Below are 25,446 nucleotides of genomic sequence, written 5' to 3'. Positions count from 1 at the left end.
GAGGATGAGTGGATTTAGGAAAACTCTCGGAGATGGAAGTGGCAGGAGCTGGTGGTGGTGGCGGGAAGCAGCAGGCTTTTGTGCAAAGGGGATGTAGTGTTCTGTATTCTTGGTGTGTGTGATTGTTTTGCGGTGGGAAGGTGGGACAAACATCTTGAAGCTTTTACTGGGTGCTAGACTTCTTTCACAGGTCACACATAAGTTTATAACCCTTTCTCCAGAAATATCGCTTATAAGACTTCACTGGGGAGGGAATTCAAAAGTAGGGGGAAAACTATATGTGATAAAATATTCTTTACATTGTCTTGTCTAGTGCAGTGAGAATCAGCAACCTAAATAATGGATTAGTAAAAACACTTTACTCTTTTTATAACTATATATACTCTATTTTTTTAAATATAAAAACAGGAGGAGAAAATGCAAAAATGAAATTAGTTGCTGCCTTAGGGGTTGGCAGAATTTAGGATTTTATTGGTCACTTCCTTTAACATTCAAGCAGGGCTTACAGACTTACATGGGCCTCCATGGTGGCTCAGATGGTCAAGAATCTGCCTGCAATGTCGGAGACCAGGGTTCAATCCCTGAGTCAAGAAGATCCTCTGTGGAAAATTCTTAAAGAGATGGGAAAACCAGACTACTTGACCTGCCTCCTGAGAATCTGTATGCAGGTCAAGAAGCAACTGGACAGGGAACAACGGACTGGTTCCCAATTGGGAAAGGAGTACATCAAGGCTGTATATTGTCACCTTAGTTATTTAACTTCTCTGCAGAGTACATCATCCAAAATACTGGGCTGGCACATCAGCCCCAGGGAAATTCCTACAAATATTTTTACTATTACCATTTTTAAATTAAAAAAATTTTTTAAGTTCTTTATTACTCCTTTAGTTTTCATTTTTATAACCTATTATCTTGAAAAAAAGACCCTATTTTTAAAGCAAATTTCATATATATGTATTTTATAATTTTTGTGGTTTTGTTCTGTATTTTTAATACTGTATTTTTGAGAGTCTAACCTCTACTCTAGATTTTTAATCTTTGCTTTTTGATATTTGTTATCAATTTTGTGATAGCTCAGTTGGTAAAGAATCCGCCTGCAGTGCAGGAGACCCTAGTTCAATTCCTGGGTCAGGAAGATCCCCTGGAGAAGGGATAGGCTACCCACTCCAGTATTTTTGGGCTTCCTTTGTGGCTCAGCTGGTAAAGAATCCACCTGCAATGCAGGAGACCTGGGTTCAATCCCTTGGTTAGGAAGATCCTCTGGAGAAAGGAAAAGCTACCCACTCCAGTATTCTGGCCTAGAAAATTCCATGGACTGTATAGTTGATGGGGTTGCAAAGAGTCAGACACGACTGAGCGACTAACACACTTTGTACCTTTAAGAATAAAATCTTTCATATCCATTTTCACTTAGGGGTGTGATTAATGGCTTGATTGCTCTCTCCTTTTGACTTTCCCTTTTCTCCCCAGGTCACCTCTGTTTCCTCCCTCCACCTTCTCTTCTTTGCTTATCTCTGTGAATCTCTCTGGGTGTTCTGAGCTGTGGAGAACACTTAGGGAACTGGTTACTGGCTGGATTGGTCTCTCCACTTTGGACTCCCTGTCTTCTCCTCCTTGGTCACCCCTATCTCCCTCCTTCCTCTTCTCTTCTCTGTGTGACTCCGTGAACCTCTCTGGGTGTTCAGACTGTGGCGAGCACCTAGGGAACTGATTACTGGCTGGATTACTCTCCCCTTTTGACTCCCCCTCCTCTCCTCCTGGTCACCTCTATCTCCCTCCTCCCTCTTCTCTTCTCCATGTAACTGTGAACCTCTCTGGGTGTCTGTCGCTGTGGAAAATTTTTTCACCATTAACCTAGGTGTTTTATCATTGGTGCTGTACGGGTGGAGAAGTCTTGAGGCTACTATAAGAATAAGACTGAAAGCCAGAGACAGAAGGCTTAAATCCAAAACTTGAGAACACCAGAGAACTCCTGATTCCAGGGAACATTAATGGATGAGCTCATCCAAAAGCCTCCATACTTACACTGAAACCAAGCTCCACCCAAGAGCCAAGAAGTTCCAGAGCAAGACATACCACACTAATTCTCCAGCAACACAGGAACACAGCCCTGAGCATTGAAAGACAGGCTGCCCAAAGTCATGCCAAACCCATAGACACCCCAACTCTCACTACTGGATACTTCATTGCACTCCAGAGAGAAGAGATAGCTCCATCCACCAGAGCATAGATATAAGCTCCCCTAACCAGGAAACCTTCACAAGCCACTGGTCCAACCCCATCCACAGGGAGCAAGCTCCACAATAAAGAGGAACCACAAACTTCCAGCCTGCAGAAAGGCCACCCCAAACACAGCAATTTAAATAAAATGAAAAGGCAGAGAAATATTCAGCAGGTAAAGGCCACCAATGGAGAAGGCAGTGGTAACCCACTCCAGTACTCTTGCCTGGAAAATCCCATGGACAGAGGAGGCTGGTGGGCTGCAGTCCATGGGGTCGCTAAGAGTCGGACACGACTGAGTGACTTCACTTTCACTTTTCACTTTCCTGCATTGGAGAAGGAAATGGCAACCCACTCCAGTGTTCTTGCCTGGAGAATTCCAGGGATGGGGGAGCCTGGTGGGCTGCTCTCTAAGGGGTCGCACAGAGTCGGACACAACCGGGGTGACTTAGCAGCAGCAGCAAAGGCCACCAAACCAAACCAAAGGGGAGATAGGGAGTCTACGTGAAAAAGAATTCAGAGTAATGATAGTAAAAATGATCTAAAATCTTGAAAACAAAATGGAGATAGAGATTAAGTGGACTAGCCACAAGGGTTGAGGAGATGGGAGAAATGTTTCACAAGGACCTGAAGACATAAAGTCAGCAATGAGTAATGCGGTAACCGAGATCAAAAGCACTCTGCAGGGAACCAGCAGAGTAGCTGAGGCAGGAGAGAGGAAAAGGGAGGTGGAAGATAGAATGGTGGAAGTAAATGAGGCAGAGAGGAAAAAAGGAAAATGAGGACAACCTCAGAGACTTCTGGGACAATGGTAAACGCCCCAACATTCGAATCATAGGAGTCCAGAAGAAGACAGAAAGGGCAGGAGAGAATACTTGAGATAATAGTTGAAAACTTCCCTAAAGTGGGGAAGGAAATAGCCACGCAAGTCCAAGAAACCCAGAGAGTCCCAAATAGGATAAACCTGAGGATAAACCATCACCAGATGTCAACACCAAAACCAGACTGATTATATTCTCTGCAGCCAAAGATGGAGAAGCTCTATACAGTCAACAAAAACAAGACCAGGAGCTGACTGTGGCTCAGACCATGAACTCCTTATTGCCAAACTCAGACTTAAATTGAAGAAAGTAGGGAAAACCACTAGACCACTCAGGTATGACCTAAATCAAATCCCTTATGATTATACAGTGGAAGTGAGAAATAGATTTAAGGGCCTAGATCTGATAGATAGAGTGCCTGATGAACTATGGAATGAGGTTCATGACATTGTACAGGAGACAGGGATCAAGACCATCCCCATGGAAAAGAAATGCAAAAAAGCGAAATGGCGGTCTGAGGAGGCCTTACAAATAGCTGTGAAAAGTAGAGAGGCGAAAAGCAAAGGAGAAAGGGAAAGATATACCCAACTGAATGCAGAGTTCCAAAGAATAGCAAGGAGAGATAAGAAAGCCTTCTTCAGCAATCAGTGCAAAGAAATAGAGGAAAAGAACAGAATGGGAAAGACTAGAGATCTCTTCAACAAAATTCGAGATACCAAGGGAACATTTCATGCAAAGTAGGGCTCATTAAAGGACAGATATGGAATGGACCTAACAGAATCAGAAGCTATTAAGAAGAGGTGGCAAGAATACACAGAAGAACTGTACAAAAAAGATATTCACGACCCAGATAATCACGATGGTGTGATCACTCACCTAGAGCCAGACATCCTGGAATATGAAGTCAAGTGGGCCTTAGAAAGCATCATTATGAACAAAGCTACTGGAGGTGATGGAATTCCAGTGGAGCTGTTTCAAGTCCTGAAAGATGATGCTGTGAAAGTGGTGCATTCAATATGCCAGCAAATTTGGACAACTCAGCAGTGGCCACAGGACTGGAAAAGGTCAGTTTTCATTCCAATCCCAAAGAAAGGCAATGCCAAAGAATGCTCAAACTACTGCACAATTGCACTCATCTCACATGCTAGTTAAGTAATGCTCAAAATTCTCCAAGCCAGGCTTCAGCAGTACATGAACCATGAACTTCCAGATGTTCAAGCTGGTTTTAGAAAAGGCAGGGGAACCAGAGATCAAATTGCCAACATCTGCTGGATCATGGAAAAAGCAAGAGAGTTCCAGAAAACATCTATTTCTGCTTTATTGACTATGCCAAAGCCTTTGACTGTGTGGATCACAATAAACTGTGGAAAATTCTGAAAGAGATGGGAATACCAGACCACCTGACCTGCCTCTTGAGAAACTTATATGCAGGTCAGGAAGCAACAGTTAGAACTGGACATGGAACAACAGACTGGTTCCAAATAGGAAAAGGAGTGCGTCAAGGCTGTATATTGTCACCCTGCTTATTTAACTTCTATGCAGAGTACATCATGAGAAACGCTGGACTGGAAGAAACACAAGCTGGAATCAAGATTGCCGGGAGAAATATCAATAACCTCAGATATGCAGCTAACACCACCCTTATGGCAGAAAGTGAAGAGGAGCTAAAAAGCCTCTTGATGAAAGTGAAAGAGGAGAGCGAAAAAGTTGGCTTAAAGCTCAACATTCAGAAAATGAAGATCATGGCATCTGGTCCCATCACTTCATGGGAAATAGATGGGGAAACAGTGGAGACAGTGTCAGACTTTATTTTGGGGGGCTCCAAAATCACTGCAGATGGTGATTGCAGCCATGAAATTAAAAAGACGCTTAGTCCTTGGAAGAAAAGTTATGACCAACCTAGATAGTATATTCAAAAGCAGAGACATTACTTTGCCAACTAAGGTCCGTCTAGTCAAGGCTATGGTTTTTCCTGTGGTCATGTATGGATGTGAGAGTTGGACTGTGAAGAAAGCTGAGCAGCGAAGAATTGATGATTTTGAACTGTGGTGTTGGAAGACTCTTGAGAGTCCCTTGGACTGCAAGGAGATCCAACCAGTCCATTCTGAAGGAGATCAGCCCTGGGATTTCTTTGGAAGGAATGATGCTGAAGCTGAAGCTCCAGTACTTTGGCCACCTCATGCGAAGAGTTGACTCATTGGAAAAAACCCTGATGCTGGGAGGGACGGGGGGCAGGAGGAGAAGGGGACGACAGAGGATGAGATGGCTGGATGGTATCACCAACCTGATGGACGTGAGTCTGAGTGAACTCCGGGGGTTTGTGATGGACAGGGAGGCCTGGTGTGCTGTGATTCATGGGGTCACAGAGTCGGACACGACTGAGCAACTGAACTGAACTGAGGCGAAACACCGCAAGACACGTATTAAACAAATTAAGGAAGATCAAGCAGAAAGAGCAAATTAAAAGCAGCAAGGAAAAAGCAACAAATACCATACAAGGGGATCTGTAAGTATCCATAAGGACAACAGCTGATCTTTCGATAGAAACTCTTCAGGCCAGAAGGGAATGGAAGGATATACTTTGATGAAAGAGAAAAACCTACAGCCCAGATGACTGTACCCAGCAAGGATCTCATTCAAATATGAAGGAGAAATCAAAAGCTTTACAGAGAAGCAAAAGCTGAGAGAATTCAGCACCACCAAACCAGCTCTTCAACAAATGCTAAAGGAGCTTTTCTAGACAGGAAACACAGAAAAGGTTTATAAATTTGAACCCAAAACGACAAAGTAGATGGCAGTGGGATCATCGTTAACAACAGTTACCTTAAATGTAAATGGGTTGAATGCCCCAACCGAAAGGCAAATGCTGAATGGATACAAAAACAAGCCTCCCACGTATGCTGTCTATGAGAGACCCGTGTCAAAGCAAGGGACACACACAGACTGAAAGTGAAGGGCTGGAAAAAAGATAGTTCATACAAATGGAGATCGAAAGAAAGCAGGAATAGCAATAGTCATGTCAGATAAAATAGACTTTGAAATAAAGGCCATGAAAAGAGACAAAGGATGCTACACGATGATCGAGGGTTCAGTCCAGGACGCCGACATGACAAGCATACATATATAGGCACCCAAATGGCGGCGCCGCAGTAAGTGAGGCAGATGCTGACAAGCACGAGAGGGGAACCAGCAGTCCCACAACAACAGTGGGAGGGCTGACTCCCCCACACCCAGATCAGCCAAACAGAAAATGGGCCAGGAACACGAACTTTAAGTGATACAACGGACCAGTTAGACCTAATCGATGTCTGTAGGAGATTTCACCACCAAACAGTGGATTTCACCTTTTTCCTCAAGTGCACATGGAACCTTCTCCAGGATAGATCACATCCGGGCCATAAATCTCGCCTTGGTAAATTCAAAACAATTGAAATCATTCCAAGCATCTTTTCTGATCACAGTGTGGTAAGATTAGATGTCAACTATAGGAAAAAAGCTATTAAAAATCTGAACATATGGAGGCTAAATAACGTGCTTCTGAATAACCAACAAATTGCAGAAGAAATAAAAAAAATCAAAATATGCATAGGAATGAATGAAAATGAAAACACAGTAACCCAAAACCTATGGGATTCAGTGAAAGCAGTGCTAAGGGGAAGGTTCATAGCAATACAAGCTTACCTCAAAAAACAAGAAAAAAAATCAAATAACCTAACTTAGCAGCTAAAGCAACTAGAAAAAGAGGAAATGAAGAACCCCAGGGTTGGAAAGAAAGCGTAAAAATTAGGGCAGAAATAAGTGAAAAAGAAACAAAGGAGACTGTAGCAAAAATCAACAGAACTAAAAGCTGGTTCTTTGAGAAGATAAATAGACAAACCATTAGCCAGACTTATCAAAAAAAAAAAAGGGAGAAGAATCAAATCAGCAAAATTAGAAATGAAAATGGGAAAATCACAACAGACAACACAGAAATACAAAGGATCGTAAGAGACTACTATCAGCAACTATATGCCAATGAAATGGACAACCTGGAAGAAATGGACGAATTCTTAGAAAAGTATAGCCTTCCAAAACTGAACCAGGAAGAAATAGAAAATCCTAACAGACCCATCACAAGCACGGAAATTGAAACTGTAATAAAAAATCTTCTGACAGACAAAAGCCCAGGACTAGATGGCTTCACAGCTGAATTCTACCAAAAATTTAGAGAAGAGCTAACACCTAGCCTACTCAAAACTCTTTCAGAAAATTGCAGAGGAAGGTAAACTGCCAAACTCATTCTATCAGGCCACCATCACCCTAATACCAAAATCAGACAAAGAGGCCATAAAAAAAGAAAAGTGTACAGGCCAGTATCACTGATGAACATAGATGCATAAATCCTTCACAGAATTCTAGCAAACAGAGTCCAACAACACATGAAGAAGATTATACACCAGGACCAACTGGGCTTCACAACGGGGATGCAAGGGTTCTTCAGTATCCGCAAATCAATCAGTGTGATACACCACATTAACAAAGTGAAAGATAAAAACCATATGATTATCTCAATAGACGAAAGCCTTTGACAAAATTCAACATCCATTTATGATAACTCTCTGGAAAGCAGGCATAGAAGGAACATACTTCAACATAATAAAAGCCATATATGATAAACCCACAGCAAACATTATCCTCAGTGGTGAAAACATTTCCCCTAAAGTCAGGAACAAGACAAGGGTGCCCACTCTCACTGCTACTCTTCAACATAGTTTTGAAGTTTTAGCCACAGCAATCAGAGAAGAAAAAGAAAAGGAATCCAGATTGGAAAAGAAGTAAAACTCTCACTGTTTGCAGATGACATGATCCTCAACATAGAAAAGCCTAAAGACACCATCAGGAAATCACTGGAGCTAATAAATATAGTAAAGTTGCAGGATATAAAACTAACACACAGAAATCCCTTGCATTCCTATGCACTAACAGTGAGAAAACAAATTAAGGAAACAGTTCCATTCACCATTGCGAGGAAGAGAATAAAATACTTAGTAATAAATCTACCTAAAGAAACAAAAGACCTATATATAGAAAACTGTAAAACACTGATGAAGGAAATCAAAGAGGACACCAATAGATGGAGAAATATGCCACTTATTTACAAAACAGAAACAGACTCACAGATACAGAAAACAAGCATGGTTAAGGGTAAGGAGGAAGAGCAGTAAATTGGGGGGTGGGGGTGGGATCAACATATTGCCCTCCTAGATATAAAACACGAGCATCAGGGGAGCAAACAGCACAGGGAACTCAGCTCAGTAGAGTGCTTTAATCACCTCTGTAAGGGAAAAGAATCTGAAGAGGAATGTATATATTCTGTATATCCATATATTCAGGTGTATATGTGTGTGTGTATATACCTGAATCACTGTGCCATACCCCTAAAACTAACATGACATTGTGAATCAACTATACTTCAATAAATAAATATTTTATATATGTGCATATATATGTAAAATGAGCTCAAGTTACCTATTGAAAACAACCGACTAGCTTAACAAGTAACTTTTCTCAAACCTTTTCGTGCAGAGTCGATCAAGATGGCAAATGCTATACGGGCGTCCTGTGTGGCTTGGGGTGCAATCCGACCACAGGTGCCCCAGTCCTACCAGAACACGACATGGAGCTTGCGTTTGACGTGCAGTTCAGCGTGGAGGATATTGTGGAGGTAAGGCTGCGGTTATCATGGTGTGGGAGCTCCTTCTCACTCCTGTTTTGCTTGTAACCATTCAACACGCCGTGTCTGACGTGGTGCTGTTAACACAGGCTTATATGGTCCCTGTGATGAGAACCTTTTCACAGACCTGTATTGAGCTCCATGAGGATCAGAAAGGTGGCTGAGTGGTAAAGAACCCGCCTGCCGGTGCAGGAGACATAAGTGTTGTGGGCCCCATCCCAGGGTCGGGAAGGTTCCCGGGAGGAGGGCATGGCAGCCCACTCCAGTACTCTTGCCTGGAGAATCCCACGGACAGAGGAGCCTGATGGGCCACAGTCCATGGGGTCGCAAAGAGCTGGACATGACTGAGCAAGTGAGCACGTGTGCCCGTACACACACCAAGTAGGATTTGGGGGATAATTGCATTGAAGCAGGTGAGGGAAAAGGAATTTTGGAAAACAGTGCTTGACTGGTAGCAGTAAGGCTATAGATGAAAAGAAAATGCACGTAAACACTGTTTTCTCCTTGGTGAAGTTATTCCCAAGGAGTGCAAGTTGTGAAATGGCTCAGCATGTTACTGGAGTTGAACGGGTGAGTGAGGGATGTGGGCGCCAGTTTCTTCCTGTGGGACAGGGCCTGAGGTGGGCAGGAGAGGAAGGGTGGGCACACGCTGTGAAGCAGGATGACCGAGAGGCATGGCTCAGGGGTATTCGTGTCTGACTGCATGCAGGCGAGTTACATGTTCATGAAAAGTGAAAGTCGCTCAGCTGTGTCCAACTCTTTGCAACCCCATGGACTGTACAGTCCATGGAATTCTCCAGGCCAGAATACTGGAGTGGGTAGCCTTTCCCTTCTCCAGGGGATCTTCCCAACCCAGAGATTGAACCCAGGTCTCCCACATTGCAGGCGGATTCTTTACCAGCTGAGCCACAGTACATGATCTCAAACACATGCCTGGATTCCCCAGCGCTCTGAGAGCCGGAAAAAAAGGCAGCCAGTAGTCAGCCACGAACAGACCCAGGGCCCTGATGGTAGTTTCTGATAGGATTTTCCAATAAGAAGATCTGGGGCTCCTCGGAGAAATGGGCAGAGGAAGTACGTGAGTCCGGGGCTCCTCATAGTGCCGGGAAGTGAAGATGGCCTCGGGAAACAAGGGCACACCTGTGCCAGGGCCAGAGCCGTTAGAGCCGCAGGGTAAATGGTGGTGTGTTGGATGATAGCCCAAGAGCAGACGGGGATGTAAACCAGCGATTGAATAAACAAATGAGGAGGAGAGACCAAGCTTCTGGGAATTCCCAACAGCACTCTAGAGGTGAAGCTGGAACACTCCCTCCCCCTGCTTTAGGAGCGGACTAGACTTAGTGAACGGCTTTCACTAAGCCTGGCAGACACTGCCTGGGCTCAGTGGCCAAGGCCAGCATCACCAGTGACCCGTTGTGGTGATGGCACACACATCCTGATGTGATGGAGTGAGAAGGGCCCTCATGTCTGTGGGCTTCTCCCCCAAATTCACCACCCCAACCTAGTCATGCGAGAAACATCACGTAAGCCCAAACTAGGAGGCATCTCCCAAGATACCTGACTCCTCAGAACTGTCAAGGTCTCCAAAGACAGGAAAAGCCTGAGAATCTGCCCAGGAACAGGAGGAGGCTGGGGAGCCGTGACTGCAGGTGCTGTGGATTGGATCCAGGAATGGGAAAAGGACGCCAGTGGAGAAGCTGGTCAGAGCCTGGAGTCTAGTTAGGAGTGTGGTGCCCAGGTCAGTCCTTGGCTGTGGCTGGTGGACCGTGGGGGCACGGTGTGGGAACAGGGAGGGGCGCAGAAGTTCCCTCAGGTTTTCCTGTAAGATGGCTCCGGCAGCAGTTCGTTGTCTTTAACTTCATCCGAAACAATTTTGTTAGATTGTGTTGTGACAGCTGTCAATATCAGCATTCATCCTTAAAAAAAGCTTACCAGAGTTGGTTAATTTTTGTGTAGCCGTTTTAATCCTGAAGATGGAAAAGAAAGCAACGTTTTTGGTGCAGTATGCTTTATTTAGAGAAAGGTAAATGCTGCTGAGATGCAGACAAAGTTTGTGCAGCACGTGGAGAAGGTGCTGTGGCTGAGCGAGAGCGTGGCGAAGGTGGTCTGCAAAGTTTTGTGCTGGAGATTTGTCTCTGGATGATGCTCCGTGGTCAGGTAGATCAGTTGAAGTTGATAGTGATCCAATTGGGACCTTAATGGAGAAGAATCAACGTAATACGATGCAGGAGAGAGCCGACATACTCAAAATACCCAAATCAAGCTTTGAAAGTCATTTGCACCAGCTTGGTTATGTTAATGACTACGATATTTGGGTTCCACGTAACTGAAGAAGACCTTCTTGATTGCATTATTGCATGTGATTCTTCACTTAGATATAACAAAACCATTCTGTCTTTAAAGCAAATTGTGGTGGGCTCTGAAAAGTGAATCCTGTGCATTAACGTGGAACAGAAAGGATTATGGGGCAAGTGAAATGAACCGTCACCAAAGGCCGGTCTTCTTCCAAAGAAGGCAATGTTGTGTTTATGGTTGGATTGGAAGGGCGTCCTCTATTATGAGCTCCCAAACCAAACGATTAATTCCAGTACTGGTTCCAGTTAGACCAGTGGAAGGCAACACTTGACAAAAGCATCCGGAATTAGTCAACAGAAAACCTTTCATCTTCCATCGCGATAACACAGACAGTATGTTTCTTTGGTGGCCGGGCAGAAGCTCTTCCAGCTTGGCTGGGAAGTTCCAGTTCATCCACCGTATTCGGCAGACATTGCACCGTTGGATGTCCATTTACTTTGGTCTTTACAGAATTCTCTTAGTGGGAAAAATTTCAGTTCCCTCCAAGACTGTAAAAGACGCCTGGAACAGTTCTTTTCTCAAAAAGATAAAAAGTTTTTGGAAAGACGGAGTGATGAAGTTGCCTGAAAAATCACAGAAGGTAGTACAACAAAACAGTGAATACACGGAACAAAGTTCTTGATGGAAATGAAAAAGGTGTCTTTTATTTTTACTCAGAAAACAAAGGGACTTACCTGGTGGCGCAGTGGGTAGGAATTGCTCTGCCGGGGCAGGGGCTCGGGTTCAGTCCCTGGCCTGGGAAGATCCCGCGTGCCTCGGAGCCCCTGAGCCCGCGTGCCGCGGCTGCCGGGGCCTGTGCGCCACAGCGAGAGAAGCACGACAAGGAGAAGCCTGGGCATCGCGACGGAGAGGCGCCCCGCGCCATGGCCAGAGAGAGCCCGCAGCAGCAGTGGAGACCCAGCGCCGCTGTGAATAAATGAACCAGTACCAGCCTAAGGAACCCCTCAGCAGCCCAGTCCTTTGAGTTGTCTCCGGGCTGCCTGTAGCCCCCAACACAGTGTCAGTGCTCTGCAAATAGTTGCCAGTGTTCAGCAAACTCAGGGTCTGCTTTTTCGAACTTCGTGGAGTTTTTTTTTTTTTTTTCCTGAATGTTTTTGATCCGAGGTTTGTTGAATCCACAGATACAGGGGCTTCCTGTGTATAAGATACAAGTAGGTTTTGAACAGTGTAGCCTGGTGCGCTAAACCATTGCATTCTAGAACAGAAGTTTAAAGAGTGTGCTTACACTGAAAAGTTGAACCCTGTTTACTGGTTTTCTTTTTTCCTTTTGTCGTTGTTTCTTAAATTATGATAGTTGGTGGCTCAGACAGCAAGAATCTGCCTGCAGTGCAGGAGACCCGGGTTCAATCCCTAGGTCGGGAAGATCCCTGAAGGAAATAGCAACCCACTCCAGTGTTCTTGCCTGGAAATCCCATGGACAGAGAAGCCTGGTCCAGGGCTACCATCCATGGGGTTGTCAAGAGTCTGACACGACTGAGAGACTACACTTTCACTTTACTGGTGTCATTTTTGCTTTGATAATTTGTTCCAGAAACCATACTGACTATAATTGTGGAAATATTAAATCGAATGTTTATGAATTATTTAAATGTGGATTGAGATTCAGTCATAGTAGAACCATGTGAGCATGTACATTGCCATCTATTTACAGATTAATATTCTCAGAGCTGCAGTCAACAAGCTTGTGTGCGACGGGCCGAATGGATCGAAGTGTCTTGGGCCGGAAAGGATCGCCCAGTTACAGGATAACAGTCGCCAGAAACTTTTAGGGTGAGCTGTGTGGCCACACGGGCTGCTTTCTTAACCATCTGGACTGAGAGTGTCTTGCATTGTCTGTGACACAATGCAACGTGCTGGGTTAAGGCTCTGAGGTGGGGACGTGTCTCCGAGGTGCCGGGACAGAGACCTCAGCTTCCTGGGAGCAGCGGGCTGTGTCCTGGGTGGCCACTGGGAGCCGGGCAGGAAGCAGGGTGGTGTGAAAACAGTATGATAAAGACAGCCCTCCAAACGGCACCGGCAGGGCAGAGGGAGTCCACGGTGGGCACCTTGAGGGCAGAGATGAGGGGCCCCAGGCTCGAGGACCACCTCACAGGAGTTGGGCCCCTCTCGTGAGTTTCCCAGCTGGCTCTAGCTTGCTGCTTGCTGGACTCCCCGTTGACCGAGGCCAGCCAGAAGCCCTGCAACCAGGGCCCTCACGGGCAGCCCGTGAGGTCACGCCAGCCTGGAGGGCTCAGAGGAGGCCGAGGGTGGAGGACACGGTGGGGAGGAGCCCACGGAGGCCCTTGGCACGGGCCCCATGAGCCACTCTCAGCCTCTCTCCTGGGCTGGCTGCACCCCCTGCCCGGCCCGGGACGGTGGCCTGGGCTGCTGGGAGCCAGCTGAGGACAGCGGGCTGCAGGGCCACAGGCACAGCGCTGCCTTCGCGACCGCGGCAGAGGCTGAGCTGCGCTTTATGTCGAAAGTCACACACACGCAGCACAGAGGCCTTCTTACTGTGTGTGCCTTGGCGGGTGCGCCACATGGCCAGCACCGGAGCGACGCCCTGCTGTAAAACATTGGAGGTGCTCATAAAACTGAGAGACCCCCAGCAAGATCCACGTGGGAGGAATGGCGGGTCTCCACAGTGTCAGGGGCCCTGTCCCGGTGCAGCCCTGCGTGTCCTGAGGGCACCCCCCACCCCCAAGGTGGGCGGCTGTCCTGACTTGCTGGGCTCCGCGTGGTGGGGGAGGGAGGTTGGCTGCAGGTCAGTGGTTGTTAGTAAGTGTGTGAAGTTGTGCTAAGCACCACACAACTCTGTTACAAGGTTTCTGTCATCCCCAAGCTTACTTATAAATAACCTTAGAACAGAGTTGTGGAGATAGTCACACAACGCTGTTATTAAATTGCATACTAGAAATAATTAGTTTATGGTATGTAATGACCTCAAAAAAGCTGTTTTTAGAAGCACCAGTTCTTCTGTTCATTTGTCAGCATCTCCTGTCCCCACCCAAACTCCAGGCAACCACTGGCCTCTTATGGTCTCCTTAGATTTGTCTTTGCTGAAAATTTTTTTATAACTGACCGAATGATCTTAAAACTCTGGCTTCATTTGTTTAGCCGAGTGTGTTTGCAGTTCACCCGTGTTTAATGTGTTTATTCTTTTTAATGACTAATACACACCGTGTGTGTGTGTCATGCTTTGTCTGCCCATTCACCAGTTATTGAGATGCTTGGATTTTTTGCCATATTAGGCTGTTTTGAGAAATGGTACTCTGGAAAGGCACGCAGTCTTTGAATGGATATTTATCTTCTTCTCTCTTGGGTAGATATCTAGGAGTGGAAGTGGTAGGTTGTATGGTAAATTTGTTAATTTTTTTAAGAAATGGACAAACTGGTTTTCAAGGTGACTCCCATATCAACATTCCCGCCACCAAGGTGTGACCGTTTCCTTTTCTCCACATCCTTGCCTGCGCTTGTTTGTGAGTTTTTTATTGTAGTTAATCTAGCGGCCTTACCGTGCAGTTCAGTCTCTCAGTCGGGTCTAACTCTCTGCGACCCCATGGACTGCCGCACACCAGGCTTCCCTGTCCATCACCAACTCCCAGAGTGTGCTCAAACTCAGGTCCATCGAGTTGGTGATGCCATCAACATTCTCATCCTCTGTTGTCCCCTTCTCCTCCTACCTTCAATCTTTCCCAGCATCAGGGTCTTTTCCAATGAGTTGGTTCTTTGCATCAGGTGGCCAAAGTATGGAGCTTCAGCTTCACCATCAGTCCTTCCAATGAACATTCAGGACTGATCTCCTTTAGGATGGACTGGTTGGATCTCCTTGCAGTCCAAGGGATTCTCAGGAGTCTCCTCCAACATCACAGTTCAAAAACATCAATTCTTTGGCATTCAGCTTTCTTTATGGTCCAACTCACATCCATTCATGACTACTGGAAGAACCATAGCCTTGACAAGATGGACCTTTGTCGGCAGCGTCTCTGCTTTTTAATATGCTAAGTTGATCATAGCTTTTCTTCCAAGGAGCAAGCGTCTTTTAATTTTGTGGCTGCAGTCACCATCTGCAGTGATTTTGGAGCCCAAGAAAATAAAGTCTGTCACTGTTTCCATTGTTTGCCCATCTCTTTGCCATGAAGCGATGGGACCCGATGTCAGGATCTTTGTTTTCTGAATGTTGAGTTTCGAGCCAGCTTTTTCACTCTTCTTTTTCAGCTTCATCAGGAGGCTCTTTAGTTCCTCTTTGCCTTCTGCCATAAGGGTTGGTATCATCTGCGTGTCTGAGGTTCTTGGTATTTCAGATCTTTCACCTGTTTTTTGATTGCGTTGGTTGTCGTCTTATTACTGAGTTGTTGACATTCTTGCCGAAAGTCTCTTATGAATCTGTGATTTGCAGATACTTGCCCCGTCGTGGAGTTTGCCTTTTCATTCTCGCTTCTGTTTTCATATTCTGAAGAGCGCGCAGACTGGATGTTGGTGCTGTCGCTTCATCTCCGGTGTGGCACGTGCCTTTGGTGTTCTGTCCAACGTCACATGAGTTTTCTCCTCTGTTCCCCTCTCTCATATTTGTGCTCAGTTGCTCAGTTGTGTCCAACTCTTTGTGACCTCATGGACGGGCTCCTCTGTCCGTGGAAGTTTCCAGGCAAGGAAACGGGAGTGGGTTGCCATTTCCTTCTCCAGGGCATCTTCCTGACCCAGGGCTTGGGCCTGAGTCCAGTGTGTCTCCTGCATCAGCAGGCGATTCTTTACCACTGCACCACCCCCTTGTGTTTAGGTTTTTGATCCATTTGAGATGATATGGTGTATGACATGTAAGTGTCTTTGAAGTTTGTTTTTTCACATATGAACATCCACTTGTTACATGTTATAACATAATTTGCTGAAGAACTTTCTTTTCCCTCACTGCATTACAGTGGCACCTGTCAAAAATAAATTGGCCACGAGTGTGAGGGTTCATTTATGAACATCCTCTTTTGTTCTGTTGGCTTGCGTGTGTTTTGACAGCGATGCTTGAAACTGGGCAGCGTCAGTCCTTGTGTTTCGTTCTTCTCTTTCAGTGTTGCCTTTACTTTTCTAGACCCTTCTCCTTTCCACATACAAGTCAGGATCAGCTCGTCAGTGCCTGCAGTCAGCCTTGCGGGAGGCCTGACGGGGATTGTGTCGAGTCTGCAGACCAGCTTGAGGAGAGTCGCTGTCCTAGCAGCGCTGGCTTGTGGGCTCCCCAGAATAGGGCGTCTGGTAGAGTCCCTTCAGTTTCCCTCAAGACTTCCTGTGGTTTTCAGTGTGCGGTGCTTGCACTTTTGCTAAATTATTTCTAAATATTTTTGTCTTTTTGATGCTATTGTGAGTTTAAATAATTTTCTTTATTTTTGCCTTGTTCATTGCTACAAATGAACGATTGATTTTTATATCCTGGTCTTTTATCCCGTGACCTTATTAAATGGTTAGTGGTAGTAGTTCTTGTAGATTCTTTAGGATTTCCTACATACAGGATTCTATCTGTGAGTAAAGACAGTTTTACTTCTTCCTTTCCAGTCTGTATGCTCGTAATTTCCCCCCCGTTCTATTCTGCTGGTTAGAACCCTCAACATGTTGTTAAACAGAGGTGATGAGAGAGCACTTGGCCTTGCCTCGGTCCCAGTTTCAGCGAGAAGCCTTGCCGCTCGCTGAGTGTGGCAGCTGTAGGCGTTCTGTAGGGGCTCTCTGTCAGGTTGAAGGAGCTCCTTTCTGTCCCTAGTGTGCTGGCAGCTTTTATTGGGGAAGGATGTGACATTTTACCCACGTCTTTTTTGTGTCTGTGAGAAAGTTGTGTTTTTAAAAATTTATATAGTGTATTATATTAATTGCTTTTTGGATGTTATAACTAGCTTTGCATTCTTGGGATGAATTCCACTTAGTGTGTAATTCTTTTGATAAACTCGTTTGCTATTTCTGTTGTTAGGGTTTTCCCTCTGTGTTTATGAGGCTCACTCACTGGTCTGAAGTTTCCTGTGATTTCTTTGTCAGATTTGGTATCAGAGTGGCACTGGCTTCACAGAACAAGTTTAGGAAGTGTTTCCTGCCGCTCTTTTTTCGGAAAGAGTTTGTATAGGATCGATATTCTCTCTCTAAACATTTGATTGAGTTTACCAGTGAAACCGTCTGCGCGTGGGCGCCTCTCTGTGCGGCGACTTGAAATCACTCTTCAGTTTCTTGTGTTTTAGGTCGATTCAGATTTTCTGTTTCATTTTAAGTCAGTTTTGATAATTCGTGTCTTTCTAAGCATTTTGCTCAGTTCGTGTAAACGAACCAGTTGGCATACAGTTATTCAGAATCTTCTCCAGGAGCCCTTTTCTCTGTACAGCCGGCAGTCACGTCCCCCTTTCTTGCTTTGGATTTTTGTGTACTGCCTCTCTTTTTTCTTGGTTAGCTTAGCTAAAGTTAATCAATTCTATTGATCTCTTCAAAGAACTGACATTTGGTTTTGTTGATTTTTTCCCCCCAATGTTTATCTTTTCTGTTTCGTTGATGTTTACTCTCATCGTAATTATTCGCTTACTTCTGGCTGCTTTGGGCCTAACGTGCTCCTTTTCCAATCTCGCAGCTTAGGAGCTTTGACCATTATTTTGACGACTCCTTTTCTGTTGCAGACATTTAAACCTGTAAGATTCCCTCTGTTACTGTTCCTGCCGCATCCCATACTGTTTGATCAGTGATATTCTGATTTTAACTCTTTTAAAGTGTTCTCTAGTTTCCCTTGTGATTTCTTCTTTGATGCATTATTTAGGAGCATATTGTTTAATTATCAAATATTTTTTGAGATTTTCCAAATATTTTATGTTGTTAATATATAATGTATTTCTGTTGTAGGCATTATACTGAGATGAATGACTTCAGTCTTTCATAATTTCTTTTAAAATGTATTGAGACTTGCTTTATGGCCTGGCACACAGACTTTCCTGGAACGTGTTCCTTGTTCACGAGAGAAGAATGTATGTGTTGTTGGGTGGGGTGCTCTATAGATGCTGGGTGGGTCTGTGGTGGATGGTGGTCCAGGATTCACTATGCTTGCTGATTTTCTGTCTAGTTCTATGAAAATCAAAACTGGGATATTAAAATTTCTAATTATCGAAATAGAAGCATTTCTCTTCTCAACTCTTGTCAGCTTTCCTTTTGTGTCTTTTGGGGCTCTGTTAGACATGTTTACATCTATAATCGTTGTATCTTCCTGAGGTATTAGCCCTTTGATCATTATGAAATCTCTATTCTGATAATATTTCTTGTTTAAAAGTCTGTTTTGTCTGATATAGCTGTTCTGCTTGGTTTGGTTGCTGTTTGGTTGCTGTTTTCATGACCTATCTTTTCCTGTCCTTTTAATTGAAAGGGCCTGTTTGCATCATTTGCAAACCTTCTTTCTGCCCCACTCCTGCTCTCTTCTCCTTTGGGACTCCTGTTGTATGGTGTTTGTGTACAACTGATGTTGTCCCGCGGGTCTCGGAGGCTCTGAGCATTTTTTCTTCCTCCTCCTCCCTGTCGTTCAGTTAGGTAACGTCCATTGCTCTGTCCTTAAGTTCACTGACTCTCTGTTCGTCCATCTCACACCTACAGATTCCTGTAAGGACTTCTTCGTTTTAGTTATTGTACCTTTCAATTCTAAAATTTCTCTCTGGCTCTCGTGTATAGTTTTAAACTTTTAGTGAGATTACCTTTGAGTCATTATCATCATGTTTTCCTCTATTTCTTTAAACATGGTTTGCTTTAATTCTTTGTATCTGCTTGCAGTGACCTCTTTGAAGTCTTACCTGCTAAACCCATATCTGAGCCCACTCAGTCAGCTTCTGTTGCTTGCTCTCCTTTTTATTCCTGAGTATGGGTCACACATTTCTGTTTCTCATATATTTTGCTAAAGATTGAGTATTTTAGGTAATGCAGTATATTAATGTAGGGTTTTGATTCTTCCCTGCAGAATTTTTCAGAATGGGTTTCCCTACCATGTTGTAAGGCCACTGATACCTGTTTTCTTTTTTTAAATTCTTTTATTTTTCAGCCTGGCTTATTAGGGGTTGTCCTCGTGTCTGCATTGCTCAGTGCTCAGCCATTGATGAATCAGAAGTTGTGCTTGGACCCCTGAATCATTAAGGTTTCCGCCCTGTGCTGGTGGGTCTGTGTGTGGGTTGGCAGTACCTCTAGAGTTCAGGCAGTGTTAAGCTCTTTTCTGGCTTGTATTTTTCGCCAGGGCCCTGTGGCAGGCTGGGGGCCTTCGTAGGGCTCTCTGCACCTGTGTGTGCAGCTTCTCCATCACCGTGGGGTTGTCTGGGAGCCCCACTGGCCTCTGCCGCTCTTGGCCCCAAGGTCTCCCTCGGGCATTTCCGGGGAGTCTGCTGGTCTGCACTGGCCCCAAGCAGGACCAAGGCCAAAGGCTCGCAGAGCTGGGGGCTTTCTCTCTTCGTTTCCTCCTGCGCTCGTCTGACTGTGCTGCCAGGCGTGAGGCTTCACCCTCTGCTGCAGACCAGGTGAGCTCAGTCTGGCCACGAGCACCATGAGCATCTGTGCTCACAGGCCGCTCCCCTGGGGCTCTGGAGGGCCAGGCCGAGCTGCTGGGGCACAGCCCGCTCCCCTGGGGCTCTGGAGGGCCAGGCCGAGCTGCTGGGGTGGGGGTGAGTGTGGCGGGGAGCAGCCCCAGGCTTGAACTCCGCAGACTACTCTTCCTGCCTAGAGTTCAGCAGTTTTTCTTGAATGAATGCTTCTGACCTTGTTTGCTTTTGGGTAACGTCCAGAGCCTTCAGATGTGTCTGGACAATCACGTCTAGTTTTATAGTTGCTGAGCCTTCAGGTGTGCTCCTTGGACAATCGTTGTTGGGGAGGAAGGAGGCGCAAGAACGTTTGCACACTTCTTTATCCTCTTTTTGCCAGAATTCTCTCTCTCAGCCTTTTGACATTTCCAGCTTGTCACAGCTGCTTGAGAGTAAATGGTGTAACAGTTCCTGTTACGTTTCCCAGCACTTGCCTCAGTGACGCAGAGAGGTTCGGTAATGGAGCTGCCTCCACTGGTTACCAGGGGAACACAGAGAGCAGCGGTCATCTTAGAGGCTGCGCCTCTCCATTCTTTTCCTGCTTTTGAATGTATGAAAGTGAAACTCAGTCACTCAGTTGTGGCAGTTTGTGATCCCATGGACTATATAGTCCATGGAATTCTCCAGGCCAGCATACTGGTGTGGGTAGCCTTTCCCTTCTCCAGGGGATCTTTCCAACCCAGGGATCGAACCCAGGTCTCCCGCATTGTGAGCACATTCTTTACCAGCTGAGCCACAAGGGAAGCCCAAGAATACCGGAGTGGGTAGCCTGTCCCTTCTCCAGGCGCTCTTCCTGACCCAGGAATTGAACCTGGGTCTCCTGTATTGCAGGCAGATTCTTTACCAACTGAGCTATCAGGGAAGCTCTTTTGAATGTATAGAGGATTAAAATATTCTCTGATTACAATTACATAAATTTTGACCTTTAAAAAACTTACTGGAGTTATAATTCTGAGCGAAAGTACATAGAGTTTAAATCTCTCTAAATATCATACTAGTGTTTTCAGTTACTAACATATAATTAAGATGACTTAAACTCTCTTTTTTAAAATTTTAGTTTGTTCTGTCAATTGAAACCAAGAGAGAAGGTTGTTCCTAAGTGGCATGAGAAGCCATATGAATGGAATCAGGTAAGTGAGAAACCTGAGGCGATGTGGGCCGCCTGCCCCCAGGATGGACAGGGAGGGCCCTCTAGAGGGACTCCGGGTGGAGGATGCGGGAGAGCAGAGGGGAACGGACGACAGAGTGGGCGGCGCCGTCCACCGGTGCGGCTCGGTCCGACGGTGCGGCCTGTGGCGCGGCCGTGGGCAGCCTGCTGCTTCCGGATGGTGCGCTGCTCAGTTGCTCCGTCGTGTCCGACTCTCTGCTACCCCCTGAGCTGTAGCCCTCCAGGCTCCTCTGGCCATGGAATTTTCCCAGCAAAATACTGGGATGGGTTGCCATTTCCCTTCCAGGGGTCTTCCTGACCCAGGGATTGAACGCGAGTCTCCTGCATTGGCAGGTGGATTCTTTACCCGAGTCCCCGGAAGCCCTCTGGATAGTATACTGTATGTGAAAAGTTAGACGCCAGGCTAATCATCCTTTACTTCCAGATAAAACAGGTGTGGATGCCTGGGCGAGCACTCAGGGCACAGGCTCAGGGCACAGGCGTGGGTGTCTGGGCGGGCGCTCAGGGCACAGGCGTGGGCGTCTGGGCGGGCGCTCAGGGCACGCTTGTTTCGTCGTCTTTGGTTGTCATGGCGATGCACCATCCACTGGGCGGCAAAAGCAGCAGCAGCTTGCTTCGTGGCAGTGGGAGGCGCTGGATGTGGGTGCTGCGGGCGCCGGCACTGTGGGGCTCTGCCAAGGGCTCTCCTCTTGCTTGGAGATGCCCACCTTCTCACGGTGCCCTTGCGTGGCAGAGAGTGGGTGGCACACTCTCTGGGTCTCTTCCTGTAGGGGCACTAATCCATCGTGAGAGCCTCCTCCTCACCTCCGTCTAACCCGACTACTGCCCAAAGGCCCGCCTCCTAATACTGTTACACTGGGGGTCTGGATGACACGGATCGGCCCACAGCGCTTGTGAAGTGTGGCAGGGCCCACACTGGGCACCGTGACATTTCCTGCCCATGAGGTTTAGAGAAGACAATAAAATGTGCTTGCAGGAAAGGAGCCCAGGGAGGAATCTTAAGCTCTAATCCCAGAGCCAAGAGAAAAGAAGAGACATCAAAGGCAAAGGAGAAAGGGGAAGATATACCCAACGGACTGCAGGGCCCAGAGGATAGCAAGGAGACCTGAGGCCTTCTCAAGCGAACAGTGCAAAGAACTAGAGGACAACATAGAGCGGGAAGGACTAGAGATCGCGTCAGGAAAGTCAGAGACGTGAAGGGAACACTTCATGCAAAGATGGGCACAGAATGGACAGAAGTGGCACGGGCCCAACAGGAGCAGAAGACATCAAGGAGAGGCCGCAGGAAGACACAGAAGAGCTGTACAAGAAAGGTCTCAGTGACCTAGATAACCAGGACGGTGTGATCACTCAGGGCCAGACATCCTGGAATGTGGGCCTTAGGAAGCGTCACTATGAACAAAGCTAGAGGAGGTGATGGAATTCCAGCTGAATTATTTCAAATCCTAAAAGATGATGCTGTGAAAGTGCTGCACTCAACATGCCAGCAAATTTGGAAAACTCAGCAGTGACCACAGGACTGGAAAAGGTCAATTTTCATTCCAATCCCAAAGAAAGGCAATGCCAAAGAATGCTCAAACTGCCACACAATTGCACTCATCTCACATGCTAGCAAAGTAATGCTCAAAATTCTCCAAAGTAGGCTTCAACAGTATGTGAACCGAGAACTTCCAGATTCACAAGCTAGATTTAGAAAAGGCAGAGGAACCAGAGACCAAATTGCCAACATCTGTTGGATCATAGAAAAAGCAAGGGAATTCCAGAAAACATCTGCTGCTTCTTTGACTACACTAAAGCCTTGGACTATGTGAAGTGAAGTGTAAGTCACTCAGTCGTGTCTGACTCTTTGCAATCCCGTGGACTATACAGTCCATGGAATTCTCCAGGCCAGAATACTGGAATGGGTAGCCTTTCCCTTTTCCAGGAGATCTTCCCAACCCAGGGGTCAAACCCAGGTCTCCCACATTGTAGGTGGATTCTTTACCAGCTGAGCCACAAGGGAAGCCCTTTGACTGTGTGGATCACAACAAACTATGGAAAATTCTTAAAGACATGGGAATACCAGACCACCTTATCTGTCTCCTGAGAAACCTGTATGCAGGTCCAGAAGCAACAGTTAGAACTGGACATGAACAACGGACTGGTTCCAGATTGGGAAAGGAGCACGTCAAGGCTGTGTATTGTCACCCTGCTTATTTAACTTCTATGCAGAGTCCATCATGTGAAATGCTAGGCTGGGTAAAGCACAAGCTGGAATCAAGATTGCTGAGAGAAATATCAACAACTTCAGAAATGCAAATGACACTACCCTTATGGCAGAAAGCAAAGAAGAACTAAAGAGCCTTTTGATGAAAGTGAAAGAGGAGGGTGAAAAATCTGATTTAAAACTCAACATTCAGAAAACTAAGATCATGGTATCTAGTCCCAACACTTCATGGCCAATAGATGGAGGAAAAATGGAAACAGGGAGAGACTTTATTTTCTTGTGCTCCCAAATCACTGCAGATAGTGACTGCAGCCATGAAATTAAAAGACGCTTGCTCCTTGGAAGAAAAGCTATGACAAACCTAGACAGCGTATTAAAAAGCAGAGATACCACTTTGACAGCAAAGGTCCATCTAGTCAAAGCTATGGTTTTTCCAGTAGTCATATATGGATGTGAGACTTAAGGAAGTCTGAGTGCTGAACAGCTGATGCTTTTGCATTGTGCTGGAGAAGGTAGTTGGACTGCAAGATCAAACCAGTCCCTCCTGAAGGAAATCAACCCTGAATATTTATTGGAAGGACTGATGCTGAACCTCTCTCTGATACTTTGGCCACCTGATGTGAAGAGCTGACTCATTGGAAAAGACCCTGACGCTGGTAAAGATTGAGGGCAGGGGGAGAAGGGGACGGCAGAGGATGAGATGGTTGGATGGCATCGCTGACTTAATGGATGTGACTTTGAGCCAACTCCGGGAGATGTGGAGGACAGAGGAGCCTGCGTGCTGCAGTCCGTGGGGTCTCAAAGAGTCGGACGTGACTTAGTGATGGAACAGCAACAATCCTAGGGCCAAGGCTGTCTTTATAAATAAACCAGCTGGGGCACTGCTTTTTCATCCCTGTGGCGGGGGAAGCGAGACGCTGCCCCGGAGACGGTGTTTCCTCCTCCAAGTCTGACGGTTACTTCTGCTGTCCATGTGCTCGGTGACGGCGTCCCCTGTTAGCGCGCTGAGCACCAGTCACTGGAGCAGCTCCGTCACACGCACGAGCTCTGCCCTCGGGGAGGGACGCGGAGCGTGTGCCGCAGCCTCTCCCGCAGCCTCCGTGGGGGGGGTGTGAAGCTAATAGCAAGACTTAGGAAGCCGAGTTTCATTCTGGGGTTGATGGGTTTCAGAAAACTTACACAGGCTCTAATGCCTCTGTGAAGTTACTGTTCATGTTTACATAAAAGAATGCATGGGAGATTTCTGAGTGAAGGTTACTGTATTGTTAAGACAAATTGAAAGATGGCATAGCAGATGTATAGTATTTGGTGGTGTGAGAGTAGAGAAGCATTCTATAAATACTCTTGGAACATGGAAGGAGTGCTTGCTGCCCTCTCTGCACGCACGCACACGTGCACATGCACACAGACGCACACGCGCACACACACAGACACAGACACACACACACACACACACACACACACGAGGTCTGCGTGTGTGTAACTTTGTTTTACTTTATGTCTAGAAAAGCGCTGTGTCAGAGCCTGACTGGCCGTTCTGCCCCACAGGTCGATCCGAAGCTGGTGGTGGAGCAGGCGGACCGGGAGAGCAGCAGGGGCAAGAACACCTTCCTGTACCAGCTCCACAGGCTGATCCTGCTCAGCTCCTAGAGGCCGGCGCCCGCCCCTGTGAGCCGCGCGGCGCGCTGCGGGCCGCTCCGGCCGGGCGCTCGCCTCCTCGGGGGGCTGGTGGGTGGTGTTTCTGTTCCCAGGACTGGAAAGAGGCTGGTCTTCTCTAGAAACAGAAAATCACTGTATTAAACATTTTGGGAAAAATTGTTCTGAAGGAAGACTTCATCTGGAAAAAGGTTCTCTTTTGCTCTGTTATTAAAGTGAATATCCATAGGTAGTGTTTGGCGTGAGGTTCTGGGTCCAGCGTGCGTTCTGCCTTGTTGCCGTGGTTTAAATGCCCGGGCCCGGGGAGACCAGTGCTCCCCGCTGATCACAAGGGGAAAGCTGGGTGTTCCTTTCCAAAACCATGTGATCTTTACTAAGTTTTTTCCTCGAGGGGAAATATCTACTTTTGGTAAAAATACTTCCGTTTTGTGTATATCAGGGTTTTCCTTAAGTTACAATTCTTAGTCCACGTTTTGGAAATGAGAGAGGTCACCTGGTCACTAGCATATCTAATAAAAGTATTAGACCAAGTTTGTTTCTGGCGGTTTTTAGTCAGAGGAGATCAAAATATATCTCGTTTTTTAAAAAAATAATACAGATTTCTAAAAGTGATGAAGGCGTGTCCAGTTGCTCAGCCGTGTCTGCCTCTTTGCGACCCCATGGACTGCAGCACGCCAGGCCTCCCTGTGCATCACCAACTCCCGGAGCTCAGCTTTGTTGACAGTCCAGCTCTCACATCCATACATGACCACTGGAAAAGCCATAGCTTTGAC

General features: G+C 46.3%; 1 protein-coding gene across 1 annotated transcript in view; it reads left to right on the top strand.

Moving 5' to 3' along the window:
- Positions 1-25,201, top strand: part of TDRD9 (tudor domain containing 9) — an 89,121-nt gene extending 63,920 nt beyond the window's left edge. The window contains exons 32-35 of the mRNA XM_040257606.1: positions 8,607-8,745; positions 12,761-12,879; positions 20,701-20,773; positions 24,566-25,201. Of these exons, the coding sequence (XP_040113540.1) occupies positions 8,607-8,745; positions 12,761-12,879; positions 20,701-20,773; positions 24,566-24,667 (433 nt within the window). The 3' untranslated portion in view covers positions 24,668-25,201. The remainder of the gene's footprint in view (positions 1-8,606; positions 8,746-12,760; positions 12,880-20,700; positions 20,774-24,565) is intronic.
- The last annotated feature ends 245 nt before the right edge of the window (positions 25,202-25,446 follow it).

Source organism: Oryx dammah, unplaced genomic scaffold (assembly GCF_014754425.2).
Source record: "Oryx dammah isolate SB20612 unplaced genomic scaffold, SCBI_Odam_1.1 HiC_scaffold_16, whole genome shotgun sequence".
In the NCBI taxonomy this organism is placed as follows: domain Eukaryota; kingdom Metazoa; phylum Chordata; class Mammalia; order Artiodactyla; family Bovidae; genus Oryx; species Oryx dammah.
Note: the sequence above shows the minus strand (reverse complement) of the source record. Positions and strands in the feature narration are given on the sequence as shown.